Here is a 16,882-nt window from a genome sequence, read left to right as displayed (position 1 = left end):
ATGTCAATAGGCTTGGAATGAATTTTTCTGTATGAAACTGTGTGTTTTGACAATGAAGAGGAGATCTTTTTTAAACATTGGAACCTAATTTAATTTTATCTCTTAGAGAGTTTATAATGAGTATAAGATTTTATAAGTGTAATAATTCATCTGTAAACCTAGAAATGTACAGCCAATTTTGAAAGAGATGTAATCTAGCTCAGAAAAATGTTATTGAATAGGTTAATGCTGTTGTAATGAAATGCTTCTTCTAATTATGTGGTTATTAAATAAATAATTAAAAATATGTTTACAAGTGTCTATCTATACTTACTGCTAAGTATAGATAGTCTGACAGCTCCCCTCTCTTCTTATCATAGCTCTTAGAATTACCAATAATCTCCAAGCTAGTGGGGTTCTGATTACCAATAAAGAAGCTTTCAAACAAATATTAAGAGCAGATCAGGGCTGGAGAGATGGCTCAGCAGTTAAGAACACTGGTTGTTTTTGCAGAAGACCCAGGTTCGAATCCCAGCACCCACATAGCAGCTAATAATTGTCTGTAACTCCAGTCCCAGGGGATCCAACAGCCTCTTCTGACCTCCACAGGCATTGCATGATGCAGGTGCACTTACCTGCATGCAGGCAATACATGCATACACAAAAAATAAAAATAAAAATAAAGCCAGGCATGGTGGCGCACGCCTTTAGTCCCAGCACTCGGGAGGCAGAGGCAGGTGGATCTCTGTGAGTTCATGGCCAGCCTGATCTACAAAGTGAGTTCCAGGACAGCTGGGGCTACAGAGAGACCTTGTCTCAAAAAGACAAAAAAATAAATAAATGAATAAAAATAAAAATATAAAAATAAAAATAATAGCCGGGCGTGGTGGCGCACGCCTGTAGTCCCAGCACTTGGGAGGCAGAGGCAGGTGGATCTCTGTGAGCTCAAGGCCAGCCTGGTCTACATAGTGAGTTCCAGGACAGCTGGGGCTTACAGGGAGACCCTGCTTCAAAAAGACCAAAAAAAAAAAAATTTTAAAGTTAAAAAAGAGTAGATCAAACAGGACAAAGAGATCCTGTATATTTTATATAACTTTTTTTAAAGGGTGGTTAAAAAGAAAAAAAAATCAGGTGTGGTGGTACACACTTTTAATTCCAGCACTCAGAAGGCAGAAGTAGATGGATCTCTCAGAGATTGAGGCCAGCCTGGTCTACATAGTGAGCTCCAGGCAGGCTGGGCTAGGGAAAAAAAAAAGAATTAGCCTTAGAAGGACATACTAACAATTTAAAATTTGAATTTTTGCCAGTCCTGGTAGCACATGATTTTAATCCCAGCACTCTGGAGGCAGAAGCACAGGCAGGTGAATCTCTGTGAGTTTGAGCCCAGCCTGGTCTACATAGTAAGTTCCAGGCCAGCCAGGGCTACACAATGAGACCACACAAAAATCAGTAGCCTTCCTATACACCACCAGCAAATACATTGAGAAAGAAATCAGGGAACCATACATGATAGCCTCAGAAACCATAAAATATCTTGGAATAAATCTAACCAAGGAAGTAAAAGACCTGTATAATAAAAATTTTAAGACACTGGGGCTAGAGAGATGACCCAGCAGTTAAGATCACTGGCTGCTCTTGCAGAGGACTTAGGTTCCGTTCCTAGCACCCACATGGTTGTGGCTCACAACCACCTATACAACTCCAGCTCCAAGAGATCCAATGCCCTCTTTTGGCCTCCATGGGCATTGTATAATATGGATGTACTTACATTCATCCAGGCAAGACACTCATACACATTAAAAAATAATAAAAGGTTTTAAGACATTGAAGAAAGAAATTGAAAGTACCAGAAGATGGAAAGATCTCCCAGGCTCATGGATCAGTAGGATTAATATAAAAATGGCCAGATTCAGGCTGGAGAGATGGCTTAGCAGTTAAGAGTCCTGACTGCTCTTGCAGAGGACCCAGGTTTGATTCCTAGCACCCACATGGCAGCTATGAACCATCCTTAACTCCAGTTCCAGGGGAATCTGAAGCCCTCTTCTGACCTCTGCGGCATTGCATGACACGGGTGCACTCACATACATGCAGGCAATACACTCATACACATGAAATAAAAATAATAAATATGTTTTAAAAATGGCCAGATTCAATACAATTCCCATTAAAATTCCAACACAGTTCTCCACAGAAATTGAAAAAATAATCTCAAACTTCATATGGTAACACAATAAAACCCTGGACAGCCAAAACAATTCTGAACAATCTAAGAACTGCTAGAGGTATCAACATTCCTGATTTCAAATTATATTACAGAGCTATAGTAATAAAAACAGCATGAAAGTGACATAAAAACAGGAACACTGATCAATGGAACAGAATCAAGGATCTATAAATTCACACAATTACAGCCACCTGAGTTTTGACTAAGGGGCCATATACATTGGAGAAAAGACAGCATGTTCAACAAACGGTGCTGGTCAAACTAGATAGCCACATGTAGAAGAATGAAACTAGATCCTTATCTCTCATGCTGCACAAAACTCAACTACAAATGGATCAAGGACCTCAATATAAGACCTGATTCCCTAAATTAGACAGAGGAGAAAGTAGGGAATACACTAGAACTTAAAGGCATAGGAAATCTTTCTGAACAGGATTCTGATAGTACAAGCATTAAGTCTAACAATTGACAAATGGGACCTCACGAAGCTAAAAGCTTCTGTGCAGCAAAGGACACCACCTTCAAGTGAAGAGGCAACCTACAGAATGGTAAAAAAATCTTTCACCAGCTGTACCTCTGACAGAGGGTTAGTATCTAGAATATTCAAATAACTCAAAAACAAACAAACAAACAAACAAACATCCCAACTAAAACTTGGGGCAAGGAGCTAAACAGAGTTCTCAAAAGATGAAATGCAAATGGCTGAGGAATATTTTTTTAAATGTTCAACGTATTTAGCCATAAGGGAAATGCAAATTAAAACTACTTTGAGATTTCATCTTACCTTGGTCAGAATGGCTAAGATCCAAAAAACAAACTGTGGGGAAAGGGCAACATTACTCACCGATGATAGGAGTGCAAACTGATGCAGCCACTAAGGAAATCAGTGTGGCGAGCCCTCAAAAAGCTAGACATAGATCTATCACATGATCTAGTGGTACCATTCATGGTCATAAACTAAAGAACTCTGTATCCTACTACAGAGATACCTGCTCACCCATGTTCATTGCTGCTCTATTCACAATAGCCAGGAAATGGAAACAAGCTAGATACCCATCAACTGATGAATGGATAATGAAAATGTGATACATTCACACAATGGAATGTCATTCAGCTATTAAGAAAAACAAAACTATGAAATTCACAGGTAAATGGATAGAACTGGAAATAATCATCCTGAGGGTGGTAACCCAGACCGAGAGAGACAAACATTGCATGTTCTTGCTCATAAGTGAATGATGCTAGCTTTGAATCTTTAAATGTGCATGTTTCAACTGGATAATCCATAGAGGTCAGGAAACTAGTAAGGAGCCGCACTACAGAAACTCCTTAAAGTATATATATGTACAATATAAAAAGAGTTTAAATGGAATCACCCCATGAGGGGGGCAACAATGCCTATCAGATACCATAGGCTAGCAAATAAAAAGCCCAGTGCCAGAAATGGACTTCCTCATTTGAGGCTATTTATCAGGGGTCCTATAACCCCTTAAGTAATACTTGCTATTGCTCTTGCTTTTAGTTACCCACTAGAACTTGACAGTAAGGCCTTACTGCTGAAGACACTACATACCTGAGTCATAGAACAAAGAGAAATCAAGCTGGTGCTGACCTTAAAGCTTATTTCTACTGTCTAGCCTTTATAGTGCTGGAAGGTGCTATTCATGCTACCAGAAGAGAAAAGTAATCATCAACCTTGCCCAGCTGTGAATCCTGTGAGCAACAATCACCAGTGACCTGGTATGATATGCCCACTGGTACAATAGTGGCAAAAAAGTTATGTGAGTAACCAACCACTTCTGATTGGATTTAAGGTTTACTTTACAAGATGGAGCCCATATCTGGCACTGTTATCAGGTCTCAGAACCTGTGGCTAGACAAGTCACATGCTATAGGGGAGAACATACTACTATTATTCTGCTAAATAGACATAGTATTACATGGATTCCTAATGACTTGTTATATTCATAGATTAATACACCTTTCAGCTCTCACCAGAAAAGCTTTTTCTTGCAGCATATGGCAAATTAACCCCGTGACCCACAACTGGTCAATATGCATAGAATAAGAAATTTCAGTGTGCTTAGCTCTGAATGGGATACCAGTATCAAACCTTTGCCTCTCAAGGCTCAGGGATCATTGTGGAAGACAGGGTGGAAAGATTGTAAGGGCCACGAGCAGAGCAGTGGATGACTACAAGGAAACAGTTATGTGAGTAATGAACCACTTCTGATTGGATTTAAAGTTTACTTCACAAGATGGAGCCCATATCTGGGCACAGTTATTCAGACTGACAGGTAGTTACCCATATGAACTCACAGCAATTGTGACAACATGCACAAGACCTATGTAAGGTCAAGCCAGACAAATTCCCAGAACAGAGGGAGGTAGGTAGGTAAGAAGCACCAATCCTAGCTGAGGAATTTTTGGTGACTGATAGCTGCTTGGAGAGGGAGAGTCAATTATCTTTAAGGGTGTGATGCTGGGTAGGTTAACCAGGCTCTAGGGAATGGACTCATACTGAAGAGAATTTAGGGACACAAATTAAACTTGATAGGCCTTTAAAAAATAATAGAGGACATGAAATTGGGCAGGGGAAGTAGTAAGGGAGGGTACAGATAGGGGAGGGGCTGAATATAATCAAAATACATGAAATGCAATAAAAAACTTTAAACTCTTGAGTTTTCAAATATAAAGACAAGATATTATTAAAAACAGACAAACCAAAATGAAGTAAAAAGAATGTAAGTTTCATATCTTTCCTTAAGGAAACCAAAGAAATCTTCAAGTATCTTGTCCATGTGAAGCAGAGGCTGGAAGCATTGAATCCCTAAATTTCACTAGAAATCATGTTTTTTAGAATATGAAAACATCTACATCCTATGACAATTTTATATTTATAATTGTCCTCAGGGTAATTAAATGATCATTATTGATATGATTACTGTTATTAGATATTTGGTGAAATAAGCATTAATTCTTTAAGATGAGACTATGAACACATATTTAAAAAAAAATTTTTTTTTCATTTTTTTTTCTCATTGCAGCTGGTTTGTTTGTTAGTTTGTTTGTTTGAAGCAGGGTCTCCCTGTAGCCCCGGCTGTCCTGGAACTCACTATGTAGACCAGGCTGGCCTTGAACTCACAGAGATCCGACTGCCTCTGCCTCCCAAGTGCTGGGACTACAGGCATGCGCCACCACGCCCGGCCTATGAACACATATTTTTAAAAAATTGACACAGCTATATGATTCAAAATAGCCAGGATATATGTGCCAAGCTTTATTTTCTTTTAAATTACTTGAGTAGAACAAATGCTCTTCAAAATGTTAAACTGGCTTGCATGTTACAGAAGAAAAAGAAACTGAAGTGAAATTGTAGGAATTGCTGAACTTCAGACAAATGTTTCTTCAAAACAAGAGATATTAGTTCCTAAAAGATTCTTCTAAAGTTAAAAAAAAAGATTGAGAAAAACATTAATCCATTGGGATTATTACATCTTTTAAAAACTACACGTTTCTTAATAGACACGTTTACATTCACACAGTTCAAGCCCATATAAAACTCAGGAGACAGCACTGATGTCTAAACTAAATGAAACAATAAAAACTTCTTCATATTAAGAGCCCTTTAAAACCTAAATCTACCTTTATTTTCTAAGAAACTTTAAAAAAAGAACAGTTAATTTGAAAATAAAAGGTTGTACAGGCCACTTTCAAGAAAAGAAAAACATTATGTTCATATTGTGCCAACAGCTAGTGACATTAACTAAAACCTAGTGACAATACATGAGTTCAGAGCACCAGCCGGTCCTTTCCGCCCTCCTGAATTACCTGACCGATGGAAGTTTGGTTTTGTTGTTTCAGAAAGCATTGTTTTTTACATTCCATCAGTTGTTCAAGGTCACGCCACATTTTTGCTTGCTTCATATTTGGACCATGACTTTCTCGTACAGTTTTTTGTTTTTCCCGGAGTTTCTATCAAAAAGAAAAAAGAATAGTAATAAAACCTTCGTTTCGAGGATTTACATCTATCATTGTGAGACAGAAGAATATAGTATGTTTTGTGCATTTGATGAGTAATAATTAAGCAACTATGTTCTCCTATAGTATGTTAAAACTAAGATCATAGGGGCTACAGTGATGGCTCAGTGGTTAAGAGCACTTGTTACTCTTGCAGAGGACCTGGGCACCCAAATGGTGGTTAACAACCATCTGTAACTCCAGTTTCAGGGGATCTGATGCCCTCTTCTGACTTCCATAGGCACTGTACCACATGGGTGCACTTATACACATGCAGGCAATACACTCATACACGTTGAAAATAAAATAAAATAGGGGCTGGAGAGATGGCTCAGCGGTTAAGAACACTGAATGTTCTTGCAGAAGACCCAGGTTTGAATCCCAGCACCCACATGGCAGCTAACAACTGTCTGTAACTCCAGTTCCAGGGGATCTGACAGCCTCTTCTGTCCTCTGTGGGCACTGCACAACACGGGTGCACTTACCTACATGCAGGCAATACACGCAAATGCATAAAAATAATAAATATTAAAAAAATAAAATAAAACATAAAAAAAACCGCCGGGTGTGGTGGTGCATGCCTTTAATCCCAGCACTCGGGAGACAGAGGCAGGGGGATCTCTGGGAGTTTGAGGCCAGCCTGGTCTCCATGGTGAATCCAGGACAGCTGGGCTACAGGGAGACCCTGTCTCAAAAAGACAAAAAAAAAAAAAAAAAAAAAAAACCCATAAAAAACCCTAAGATTTATGAAAAGTTAATTTTAAGTTAATTTAAGGTGCATGTAACAACCTGGAGTTAAAAACAATAGGAAAATATAAAAGGAAGGGGAAGTAGCCAGGTGTGTGGTGCATGCCTTGGGAGGCAGAGGCAGGTGGATATCTTAAGTTCAAGGCCAGCATACATATTAATTTCCAGGACAGCTGGGGCTACAGGGAGACCCTGTCTCAAAAAAGACCAAAAAAAAAAAAGGAAGGGAAGAAAACAAAAGAACCAGAAAAGCAGACTAGTATGATGGATAGAATGAAGTTTTAACCCGAGCTCTGTCACCAGTTATGAACAAGGGTCTCTGGACCTCAGTTTTCTCAACTGCCAATTATAGTTAATGATAATAAGGGACAATAAAAGAATGTGCCTTATAATATTTACAATATTATTTTTTCCCATGATAATCATTATGGAAATACTTGATAAACTATAACGTGTTATACATGATATTACTGTTATTAAATGTTATATTCATGTATATTCTCAAATCAAGTATATTATCAAACCACATGTATATGTATTTTTTGTTGTTGTTTTGGTATTTTTGAGACAGGGTCTTCCTGTAGTCCCACCTGGCCTGGAACTATCTATGTAGACCAGGCTGGCCTTGAACTCAGAGAGATCCACTACCTCTACCATCCCACACACATACACTCTGAAAGGCTAACTTTATACTATGTCACAAATCACAAGGAACAGATGAACACTCTTTGGAGAAATGGCTGATTCTAGGTTTAAAGCAGGAAATGTACAGGATGAGCCTGGAATACTCTGTCATAGCAGAAAATAAAGAAGCCATCAAAGTTTACTAGGACTTCCTCAAAATGATCTAGAAGCCAAGGTGGTGGCATATGCTGGCAATCTCAGCACTTAAGAGGCAGAGGTAGGAATAAGAGTTTGAGGCCAGCCTGGGTTACATAGCAAGTTCTAGGCTAGAAAGGGCTATATGGTAAGACCTTGCCTAAAAATACCACAAAGACATAAGACTCAGGAGCTGGGTCACCAAGATGGTTTAAAGGGTAAAAGCATTTGCTGTGCAAGTCTAACAACCTGAGTTTGATCCCTGGATCCAATGGTGGAAAGAGAACAGATTCCCAAAAGTTGTCTTTGACTTCCACATGCATGCCATGATACGCTCACACACACACAACATACACACACACAAATACATTTTTAAAATTTTATTTATTTATTTATTTAAAAAAGGTTTTTTTTTGTTTTTTTTTGTTTTTTTTTTTTTTGAGACAGGGTCTCATTATATAGCCCTGACAATCAGCCTGGAAAACTCCCTATGTAGACCAAACTAGCCTTAAACTCAGAGAGATACATCTGCCTTTGTTTCCTGAGTGCTGGGATTAAAGGTGTGTGACACCATCCCTGGCACAAACACATTTTTGAAAAAGATTCAAAAGGGGCTGGAGAGTTGGCTCAATGGTTAAGGCATTGACTACTCTTGCAGAGGACCAGGGTTCAGTTCCCAGTACCTACATGGTAGCTAACAACTATCTGTAACTCCAGTTCCAGGGGATCCAACGCCCTCTTCTGGCCTCTGCAAGCACTGTATAACATGGGTGCATTTACATGCAAGAAAACATTCATACATAAAATAAAAATTTTTTTAAAAAGGAAAAAGAGATTCAGAACTGGCTTCCCAAGGCTTCTACGGCTCAAAGATGAGACTATTTGCACATTGTTGGGAATAATAATTACACTAGATAGAAAATTATCAAAATGTTATCTGGGAGTCATAAAGATACTTTTGAAGGATGACAGTCAACTCATCATTTTGAAATAAATCAAACTGTTATTCTGCTTTTCTTATATGAACAGCACCATAACTCATTACAGATTAGTTGCTCTTTATACAATTATTCCAGTCAATAAATGCAGGGACACTATAATTAGAATGTCACTTTTGCCCGCTCTAGTGACTTATGAATCTGGGGATCATCAATGACTTCCTACAATGACAAAGAAAGCCTGATAGAGGACATATGACCACCTACGAAGCATTCTGACCAAAAATCAAAACATTTAATCAAAGCTTTAGCTCTATCCATTGATTCGCAGGATATACTGGGGACAGAAGAATGTGGTATACACAGAGATATCATTCAGAATTCAAAATGTTTTAGAACAAATGATCAATCTTTGTTTTCTTGTAACGAATAATTGATCATGAAAAAAATAGTAACCTGGAGAATCAACTTAAAGATTTATTAACTAGCTGGACATGGTGATGCACACCTTTAGTCCCTGCACTGGGAAGCAGAGGCAGGCCAGGCCCTTTGAATTTAAGGTCATCCTGGAACATAGTAAATTCCAGGCCAGCCAGGGCTATGTAGTTAGGCCCTGTTTCAAACAAACAAACAAATAAACAAACAAACAAACAAATTAAAGATTGGCTATGAATTTATAGAAGGCAGGTGATGAATTCATTATGTTTTCTTTACATTTTTAAATGATTTTGGAATTTCTGCAATTTTTTTTTCCCAAAAATCTAGAGAACAGGAACTGGAGAGATGGCTCAGTAGTTGAGTGCTTCCTGCTCAAGACATGGGTAGAGAACCCATGTCAGGTGGCTCACAACCACCTGTAACTCAGGCTCCAGAGGACCTGACACACTTTTCTGGCCACTAGGGGTATCTTCCACATGTGGCATATATTCACATAGACATATACACAAATATACATAACTAAAAATAAAAAAAAAATCTAAAAATATACTCATATTTAAGTATGTTCATAAGAACATACATATTAGAACCACTCCCTTGTCTTCTATGCGATGTCTTACTGAAGTTCTCTTTTAGAACATCACATATGGGCTTCTAGGAGCTAATTTAGTTTTTATGTCAAAACATACACGTGTATGTTAAATAATAATTAAAAATTTTTTTATTATTATTATTATTTTTTTGAGACAGGGTCTCTCTGTAGCCCCAGCTGGCCTAGAACTCGCTTTGTAGACCAGGCTGGCCTTGAACTCACAAAGATCCTCCTGCCTCTGCTTCCTGAATGGTGGAATTAAAGGCATGTACTACCATGCCTAGCTTTTTTATTATTTTCATTTTATGTGTATGAGTGTATTGTCTACACGTATGTGAGTGCACCCGTGTTGTGCAATGCCATGGAAGTCAGAAAAAGGCTTCAGATTCCCCTGGAACTGGAGTTAAGGACAGTTCATAGTTGCCATGTGGGTGCTGGGAATCGAACCTGGGTCCTCTGCAAGAGCAGTCAGTGCTCTTAACCACTGAGCCATCTCTCCAGCCCCATTAAATAATAATTTAAACCAGATGATGTATATAAAGATGAATAATTTTGTCATAATCAATTTCCTGAGTCAACCCAAAAGCTAAACTTTAAAAATGCACTGAATTAAAATAAAACCAATTTTTTACTTTAGTACTTTAAGAATGTACAGGCATGCATATATATATAAAACTTTGTTTTCTGGTTGGGGTGTTGAGGCAATGTCTCATGTGTCCAGGTTACCTCAAGCTTACTATGTAGCCAAAGATGACTTTGAACTTCTGATCTTCCTGCCTCTACCACTCAATTGCTGGGATTACAAATATGTGGTATGTGTCACTTTTTTTTTAACAGACATGATGACATATAGTCCATCAATAATATGCAAAAAAATTGTAGTACTACTTAACTATGATATTGAAAATTTGACAACCATGTTAGAAAACTTAATAAGAACATTCAATTTTTTCTTTTTTTGGTCTTTTTGAGACAGGGTCCCCCTGTAGCCCCAGCTGGCCTGGAACTCACTACGTAGACCAGGCTGGCCTCAAACTCACAGAGATCAGCCTGCCTCTGCTTCCCTGAGTGCTGGGATTAAAGGCATGCACCACCACACCTGGCTCAATGTTAAATAATGAAACTATTGAACTACTTCAATAGTGAAGGAACTTAAGAGACTGATCAACTAATAGTAATATATACACTCTTATTAGACCCTCAGTGAAACAAATTAAAAATTATGAGGCAAACAGTAAAAATTTAACATTGACTAGGCTTAAAGAAACAGGAAAAAAATGAGGTAAAGAATGGTTAACCTTCATTATCCAAGATGGGCTTAAAATGACTGAAGGGCTGGCAAGATGGCTCAGTGGCAAAAGGTGCTTGCTGACAAGCCTGATGACTTGAGTATGATCCCTAGAATGCACATGGCATAAGGAGAAAACTGACTCTTGAAGTTGTTCTCTGACTTTCATATGCATGCTGTGGCAGTCTCTCTCTCTCTCTCTCTCTCTCTCATACATGCACACACACACACACACACACACACACAAATAAAATAAAATGAGTAAGAAATAAAAATAAGTAAAATTACTGAAGATGTTAGCACACTGTAGTCATTTTTTATTTACCTATTTCAGTTTAATAAAGAAATAAACTCTAAAGTTGTTGCAGGCTTGTACAGATCTACAAATTTAGGGCTGCAGTCACTTCCCTGAGTTGTTAATAAATACAGCTCTTTTGTTCTTTCTAAGAATGACAGCTAGTATCTAAAATTACTTCAGAATGTGTTGCTATATGATGTCAATTACAATTAACTGATTGTGGTCATTTAATCCTACTGTAATGGCCTTTACCACCTCTTATAACAGGAGTGACAGGCCCAGAGAACTGAGAAAACAAGACTTGATCACATGCTTCTATTTCAGTAGCCCTCCCATCATTCTGGAGCTGAGTATTTTAAATAGGGTACTAGAGCTTAGATTTTAAATGCTATCCATGTAAAGTCTTTGAATCTTGGTCTCCAGGATGGTGCTGTGGGGAGTCGGCAGAAACTTTAGGATGTGAGGCCTAGAAACAGGCCCTGAGGTCACTGGGTGTGGGCCCTGGATGGGACTGCAGGATCCAGTTCTTTCCTCTTCTGGCCATGAGGTGGGCAGTTTGCTCTGCTCTGAGCCCCTTGTCACTGCCATCCAGCACATACATCAGAGGACTATAAGCAATGGAGGTGCTTTTATGTGATCTGGAACCTCTGAAATCATGAGCCAGAGGTATTTCTTCTTAGAAAGTTTATTATTTCAGGATTTGTTATAATGCCAGAGAGTTGACTAATACATAAAGCTTTTCAACTGTTTGTATTAAATGAACCAATGCTTGCAAAGGGCTTAGGTTAGTGCCTAGGTCATGGTAAAAAAAAATTGTTTATTAAATAAAATAAATGAATACATTTATACATGAAAACTGTGTAGTACAGAGCCTTATGAAATCTTTGTTATTTGAACTAGATGAGGGTTGAGATGAAACTCAGTAGTAGAGAATGAGTACAGCCCTAGGTTCAGTCCTAAGCACCACAAAAACATCCTCAGCTAGAGGATTCTTTTCTTCCAAAATCCATTGTAGGGGCTGGAGAGGTGGCTCAGTGGTCAAGAGCACTTGCTGTTCTTCCAGAGGACTCAAGTTTGGTTCCCAGCACCCATGATGGGTGGCTCACAACCACCAGTAACTACAGCTCCAGGGAATCTGACACTTTCTGGCTTCTTTTGGCACCCACACTCATGTGTACACACATACACAAAATTAAAAATAAAACAAACCTTTTTTGTTGTTTTTGTTTGATTTTTAAATTAATTAATTAAAAAAAAATTTTTTTTGGTCTTTTTGAGACAGGGTCTCCCTGTAGCCCCAGCTGTCCTGGAACTCACTATGTAGACCAGGCTGGCCTTGAATTCACAGAGATCCGCCTGCCTCTGCCTCCCAAGTGCTAGGATTAAAGGCGTGAGCCACCACGCCCAGTAAATTAATTCATTTTTATTATGTGTATGAGTATTATGCCTGCATATATTTAAGTGGTCCCATGTGTGCATTAGCTATCCTGGAACTGGAATTCTGGAGTGTTATTAGTCACCATGTAGGTGTTGGGTACTGAACCCAGGTCCTCTTCAAGAGCAGCCAGTGCTCTTAACTGCTGAGCCTTCTCTCCAGCCCACACCACCCCCTACCTCCCGACACACCTTTTTTTGGTTTCTTTAAAATAGGGCCTCCCCTGTAGCACCAGCTGGCCTGGAATTCACTATGCAGACCAGGCTGGCCTTAATTTCACAGAGATCTGCTTGCCTCTGCCTCCTGAGTGCTGGGAGTGTGCCACCTCGCCTAGCATAAAATAAATCTTTTAAAAACCATTGTTAGGCTGGGGAGGTAACTCAATGGTACAGCATATAGGAGACACTAGGGCTTATACATAGACCTCAAAAAAGAGAGAGAGAGAGAAAAAAAAAAAAAACCAAAACAACCAATCAAAAGATGAAGGAACAAGTGATTTGTGCGTATTTGCTGTAGTGCTGCAGATCTAACCTTGGGTCTCACTATGCAGGGATTCTACCAATGAGCTATACCTCCAGCGCCTAAATTCTTTTAAAAATTTTATTTTAGGGACTGGAAAGATGGCTCAGCAGTTAAGAACACTGACTGATCTTGTAGACAACTCAGGCTTGGTTCCCAGTACAACATGGCACCTAATAACAATCCAAAACTCTAGTTTCAGGGGATCCCACACCTCCCCTGCCTTCTGTAGACATTACATGCATATGTGGTGTACTTACATATATGCAGGCCAAGTACTTATACAAATAAAATTTAAATTTCACTTTTTAGTAATTTTTTATTACATTTATTTGTGTCTAAGTGCTTGTGTGTAAGTGCACAATGGATGCACATCAGAGGACAATTTGCAGGAGTCAATTCTCTCCTTCTACCACATGGGTTCTGGAGACTGAACTCAGATCATCAGGTTTGACAGCAAGTGCCCTTATCTGCTGAGCCTTCTTACCACTCCCAATAAATTTTTAAGAAAGGAATTAATAATTCCCTCAAACTATAACCTTTAAAAAAGAATGACGATGTTATAACTATGAACTAATAGACTGAATGAGAATAATTAAAAAAATAATTCTTACCTTTCCAAGGTTTTCTTGTTCAGTAATATTTTTGGTATACTGTTCCCTAGGGAGTCAACACAATGATTTAATTTCAATGTATTTCAATTGATTTAATCATTCAGCTAAACTAAATTAACATATCTATCTAAGTATATTAAGCAATACAGTTTAAGGTAGAATCAGACTGAAACCCATTATCAAATACTTTGTTTTTCCTCATGTTTAGTCAGTTCTTTCAGTAAACAGTAATTTAAGGGAGGGCAGGAGAAGGCAAAATGTTACATAGGAAATTCTATTAAGAAAATGAAGTTGCTAAGTACTATTTCTGGCTAATCTACCCAATGGCAAACCATTTGTTTACATTATACTTCATATTTTAAGATGTTTGCAGAAAGAAGGGATATACATTTTAAATAAACAGTTTTTAAAATAGTATCTAATTCTGCAATTCTACTTCTGGGAAGTCATCCTATAGAAAAAGTCCCATAACAATGAACATAAAAGCAAAGGCTATTTACTTCATCAATGCATGGAATACTGAAAGCCTGTAAACTAAAATGCATGAAGGAGAAATGTTTAATTAAGTAGGTTATGGTATATTGGTTCAGAGGAATAATATAGAGCTTTGAAAAGGAATGAGATAAAACACCAGATATACCTTTAATACCAGCACTCAGAAGGTAGAGGCAGGTGGATCAATATCAGTTCAAGGCAAGCCTGGTCTACCATAGGGAGTTCCATGTCAGTGAGGGCTATATAGTGAGAGCTTGTCTCAAAAAAAAAGATAATTCTACACATACTCAAGTGGAAAAATTTAATTATTGACATATTTATTATTTTTATATATGTACATCTAGTGTCATATATACACATATTTCCCATGCATATGCTAATATATACATATACAAATGCATTGGCAAATGTATGGGAAAAATTATGGCATGATGTAACAATATAGGCAATGTAACAATCAAGGCATTAGCAGTAGACTTTGCTAAAGTCTGAGGTATGTCAATATGGACCACATTCAATTTTTTTGTTTTTTTGAGACAGGGCTCCTTATGTAGCCCTGGCTGGCCTGGAACTTGCTATGCGGACAAGGAAGGCCTCAAACTCACAAAGACCCACCTGCCTCTGCTTCCCATGTGCTGGGATTAAAGTTGTATACTATCATGCTGGGCAAAAACTGGGAGTGGGGGGCAGGGAACAGGATCACCTGTCATCCATCCAGTATGACTTCAGACTTAAGTGTGTAACCAAGGCTGGTCTTGAACTCCTGATCTCTTAAGTGCTGGAATTTACAGGGGTGTGCCATCATGCTTTCAATTTTTTTTTTTTTTTTTGTCTTTTTGAGACAGGGTCTCCCTGTAGCCCCAGCTGTTGAAACTCCAGGCAGGAACCTAGGGGTAGGAGCTGCAGCAGAGAACATGGAAGAACTCTAGAACACTGCTTACTGGCTTGCTCCTCTAGCCTGCTTGCTTGGGTTTTTTTTTTTTTTTTTTTTTTTTTTGAGACAGGGTCTTCCTATAGCCCCGCTAGCCTGGAACGCAATATGTGGATCAGTTTGATCTCGATATCACAGGGATCCACCTGCCTCTGCCTCGGCATGTGCTGGGATTAAAGGTGTGCATCACCCAGCATTGTTTTGATTTAAAAATATTTATTATTTATTATTTTATGTGTATGAGTATATTGCCTGCATGTATGTAAGAATATCCATGTCATGCAATGCCTGTGGAGGTCAGAAGAGGGGGTTGGATTCCCTGGAACTGGAGCTATGGATGGTTATTAGCCATGTGGGTGCTGGAACCGAACCCTGGTCTTCTGTAAGAGGAGCCATTGCTCTTAACTGCTGAGGCATCTTTCCAGCCCATTTTGATTTCTTGACACAGGATCTCACCATACTGCTTAGGCTAGCCTCAAACTCACTATGTATTATAGGCTGTTCTTCAAACCACAATCCTTCTGCCTCAGTCTCCTAAGTGCTGAGCTTACAGGTATGTGTCCCCATGTCCAGCCCGAAAGCATACTATTTCATAATTAGTTTTTGTTTTTACAAGTTCTTTTTTTTTTTTTTTTTTTTTTTTTTTTTTTTTTTTGTCTTTTTGAGACAGGGTCTCCCTGTAGCCCCAGCTGTCCTGGAACCCACTATGTAGACCAGGCTGGCCTTGAACTCACAGAGATCCGCCTGCCTCTGCCTCCCAAGTGCTGGGACTACAGGCGTGCGCCACCACACCCGGCTAAGTTCTTCTTTTGTAAGCTAAAAAAATCCATCTTAATGTAAAAATCAAAAATAACATTTTAAAATAAAAGTATAATTATATTTTGAGCTTGGTGAGGCAGTACATGCCTTTAATCCCAGCACTCAGGAGCCAGAGGTAGGTGGATCTCTGGGAGTTCAAGGCCAGCCTGGTCTACAGAGAGAGAACCTGTCTCAAAAACAAAACAAAACAAACAAAAAGTGTAATTATATTTTAATATTTTGTAAGAAAAAAAGGCAGATTTTAAATGTTAAGGATAGATTGAAGGGTAAGAACTAAGGCACAAACAGCAAGGAGGAAGAGACTTGAGAGCTTAGATTTGAATGGAAAAAAGTTGTTTTTGTTTCTCTGGAGAATTAAAAAAGATAAAATAGAGGACCCAAGTTGGGTTCCCAACACCCACATGGTGGTTAACAGCCATTTGTAACTCTAGTTCCAGGGGATCCAACATTCTCTTCTGTCCTCTGCAGGCCCTACATACATGCAGGCATAACATTCATCACATAAAATTTTAAAAATGATAAAAAGGAAATAATAAACTACAAAGAAGAAAATATAGCAGCATAAGCAGAGTAAGCTCACACATCTGAACTAAGCGGGAGCAAAAGTGCATCATCAGAGAGAACAACAATGGAAGTGCCGATGCCGAGCAGGAGCCAGGGTGGACTCTGATACAGGGGTGAGGCAGAGAATGAGCACGGTTTTGACAAACCTTAATTTTGCCCGTA

The 16,882-nt window shown here is 38.7% G+C and overlaps 1 protein-coding gene across 5 annotated transcripts in view; it reads right to left on the bottom strand.

Annotated features, from left to right (window-relative positions):
- Positions 1-16,882, bottom strand: part of Ift81 (intraflagellar transport 81) — a 136,110-nt gene that overhangs the window by 25,822 nt on the left and 93,406 nt on the right. For 3 of the 5 annotated variants that reach the window (XM_029566605.1, XM_017799734.2, XM_008839386.2), the window contains exons 18-19: positions 13,912-13,957; positions 6,035-6,178 (exon numbers count right to left, since the gene is read on the bottom strand). In XM_029566605.1, the coding sequence (XP_029422465.1) occupies positions 6,035-6,178; positions 13,912-13,957 (190 nt within the window). Of the gene's footprint in view, positions 1-5,456; positions 6,179-13,911; positions 13,958-16,882 lie in introns of those variants that run through there. The other 2 variants (XM_008839385.2, XM_029566606.1) reach the window with 2 other exon arrangements.

This window comes from Nannospalax galili, unplaced genomic scaffold (assembly GCF_000622305.1).
Source record: "Nannospalax galili isolate Female #2095 unplaced genomic scaffold, S.galili_v1.0 scaffold218, whole genome shotgun sequence".
Classification (NCBI taxonomy): Eukaryota; Metazoa; Chordata; class Mammalia; order Rodentia; family Spalacidae; genus Nannospalax; species Nannospalax galili.
The sequence above is the reverse complement of the archived record's forward strand: the minus strand, read 5'-3'. Positions and strand labels throughout refer to the sequence as shown.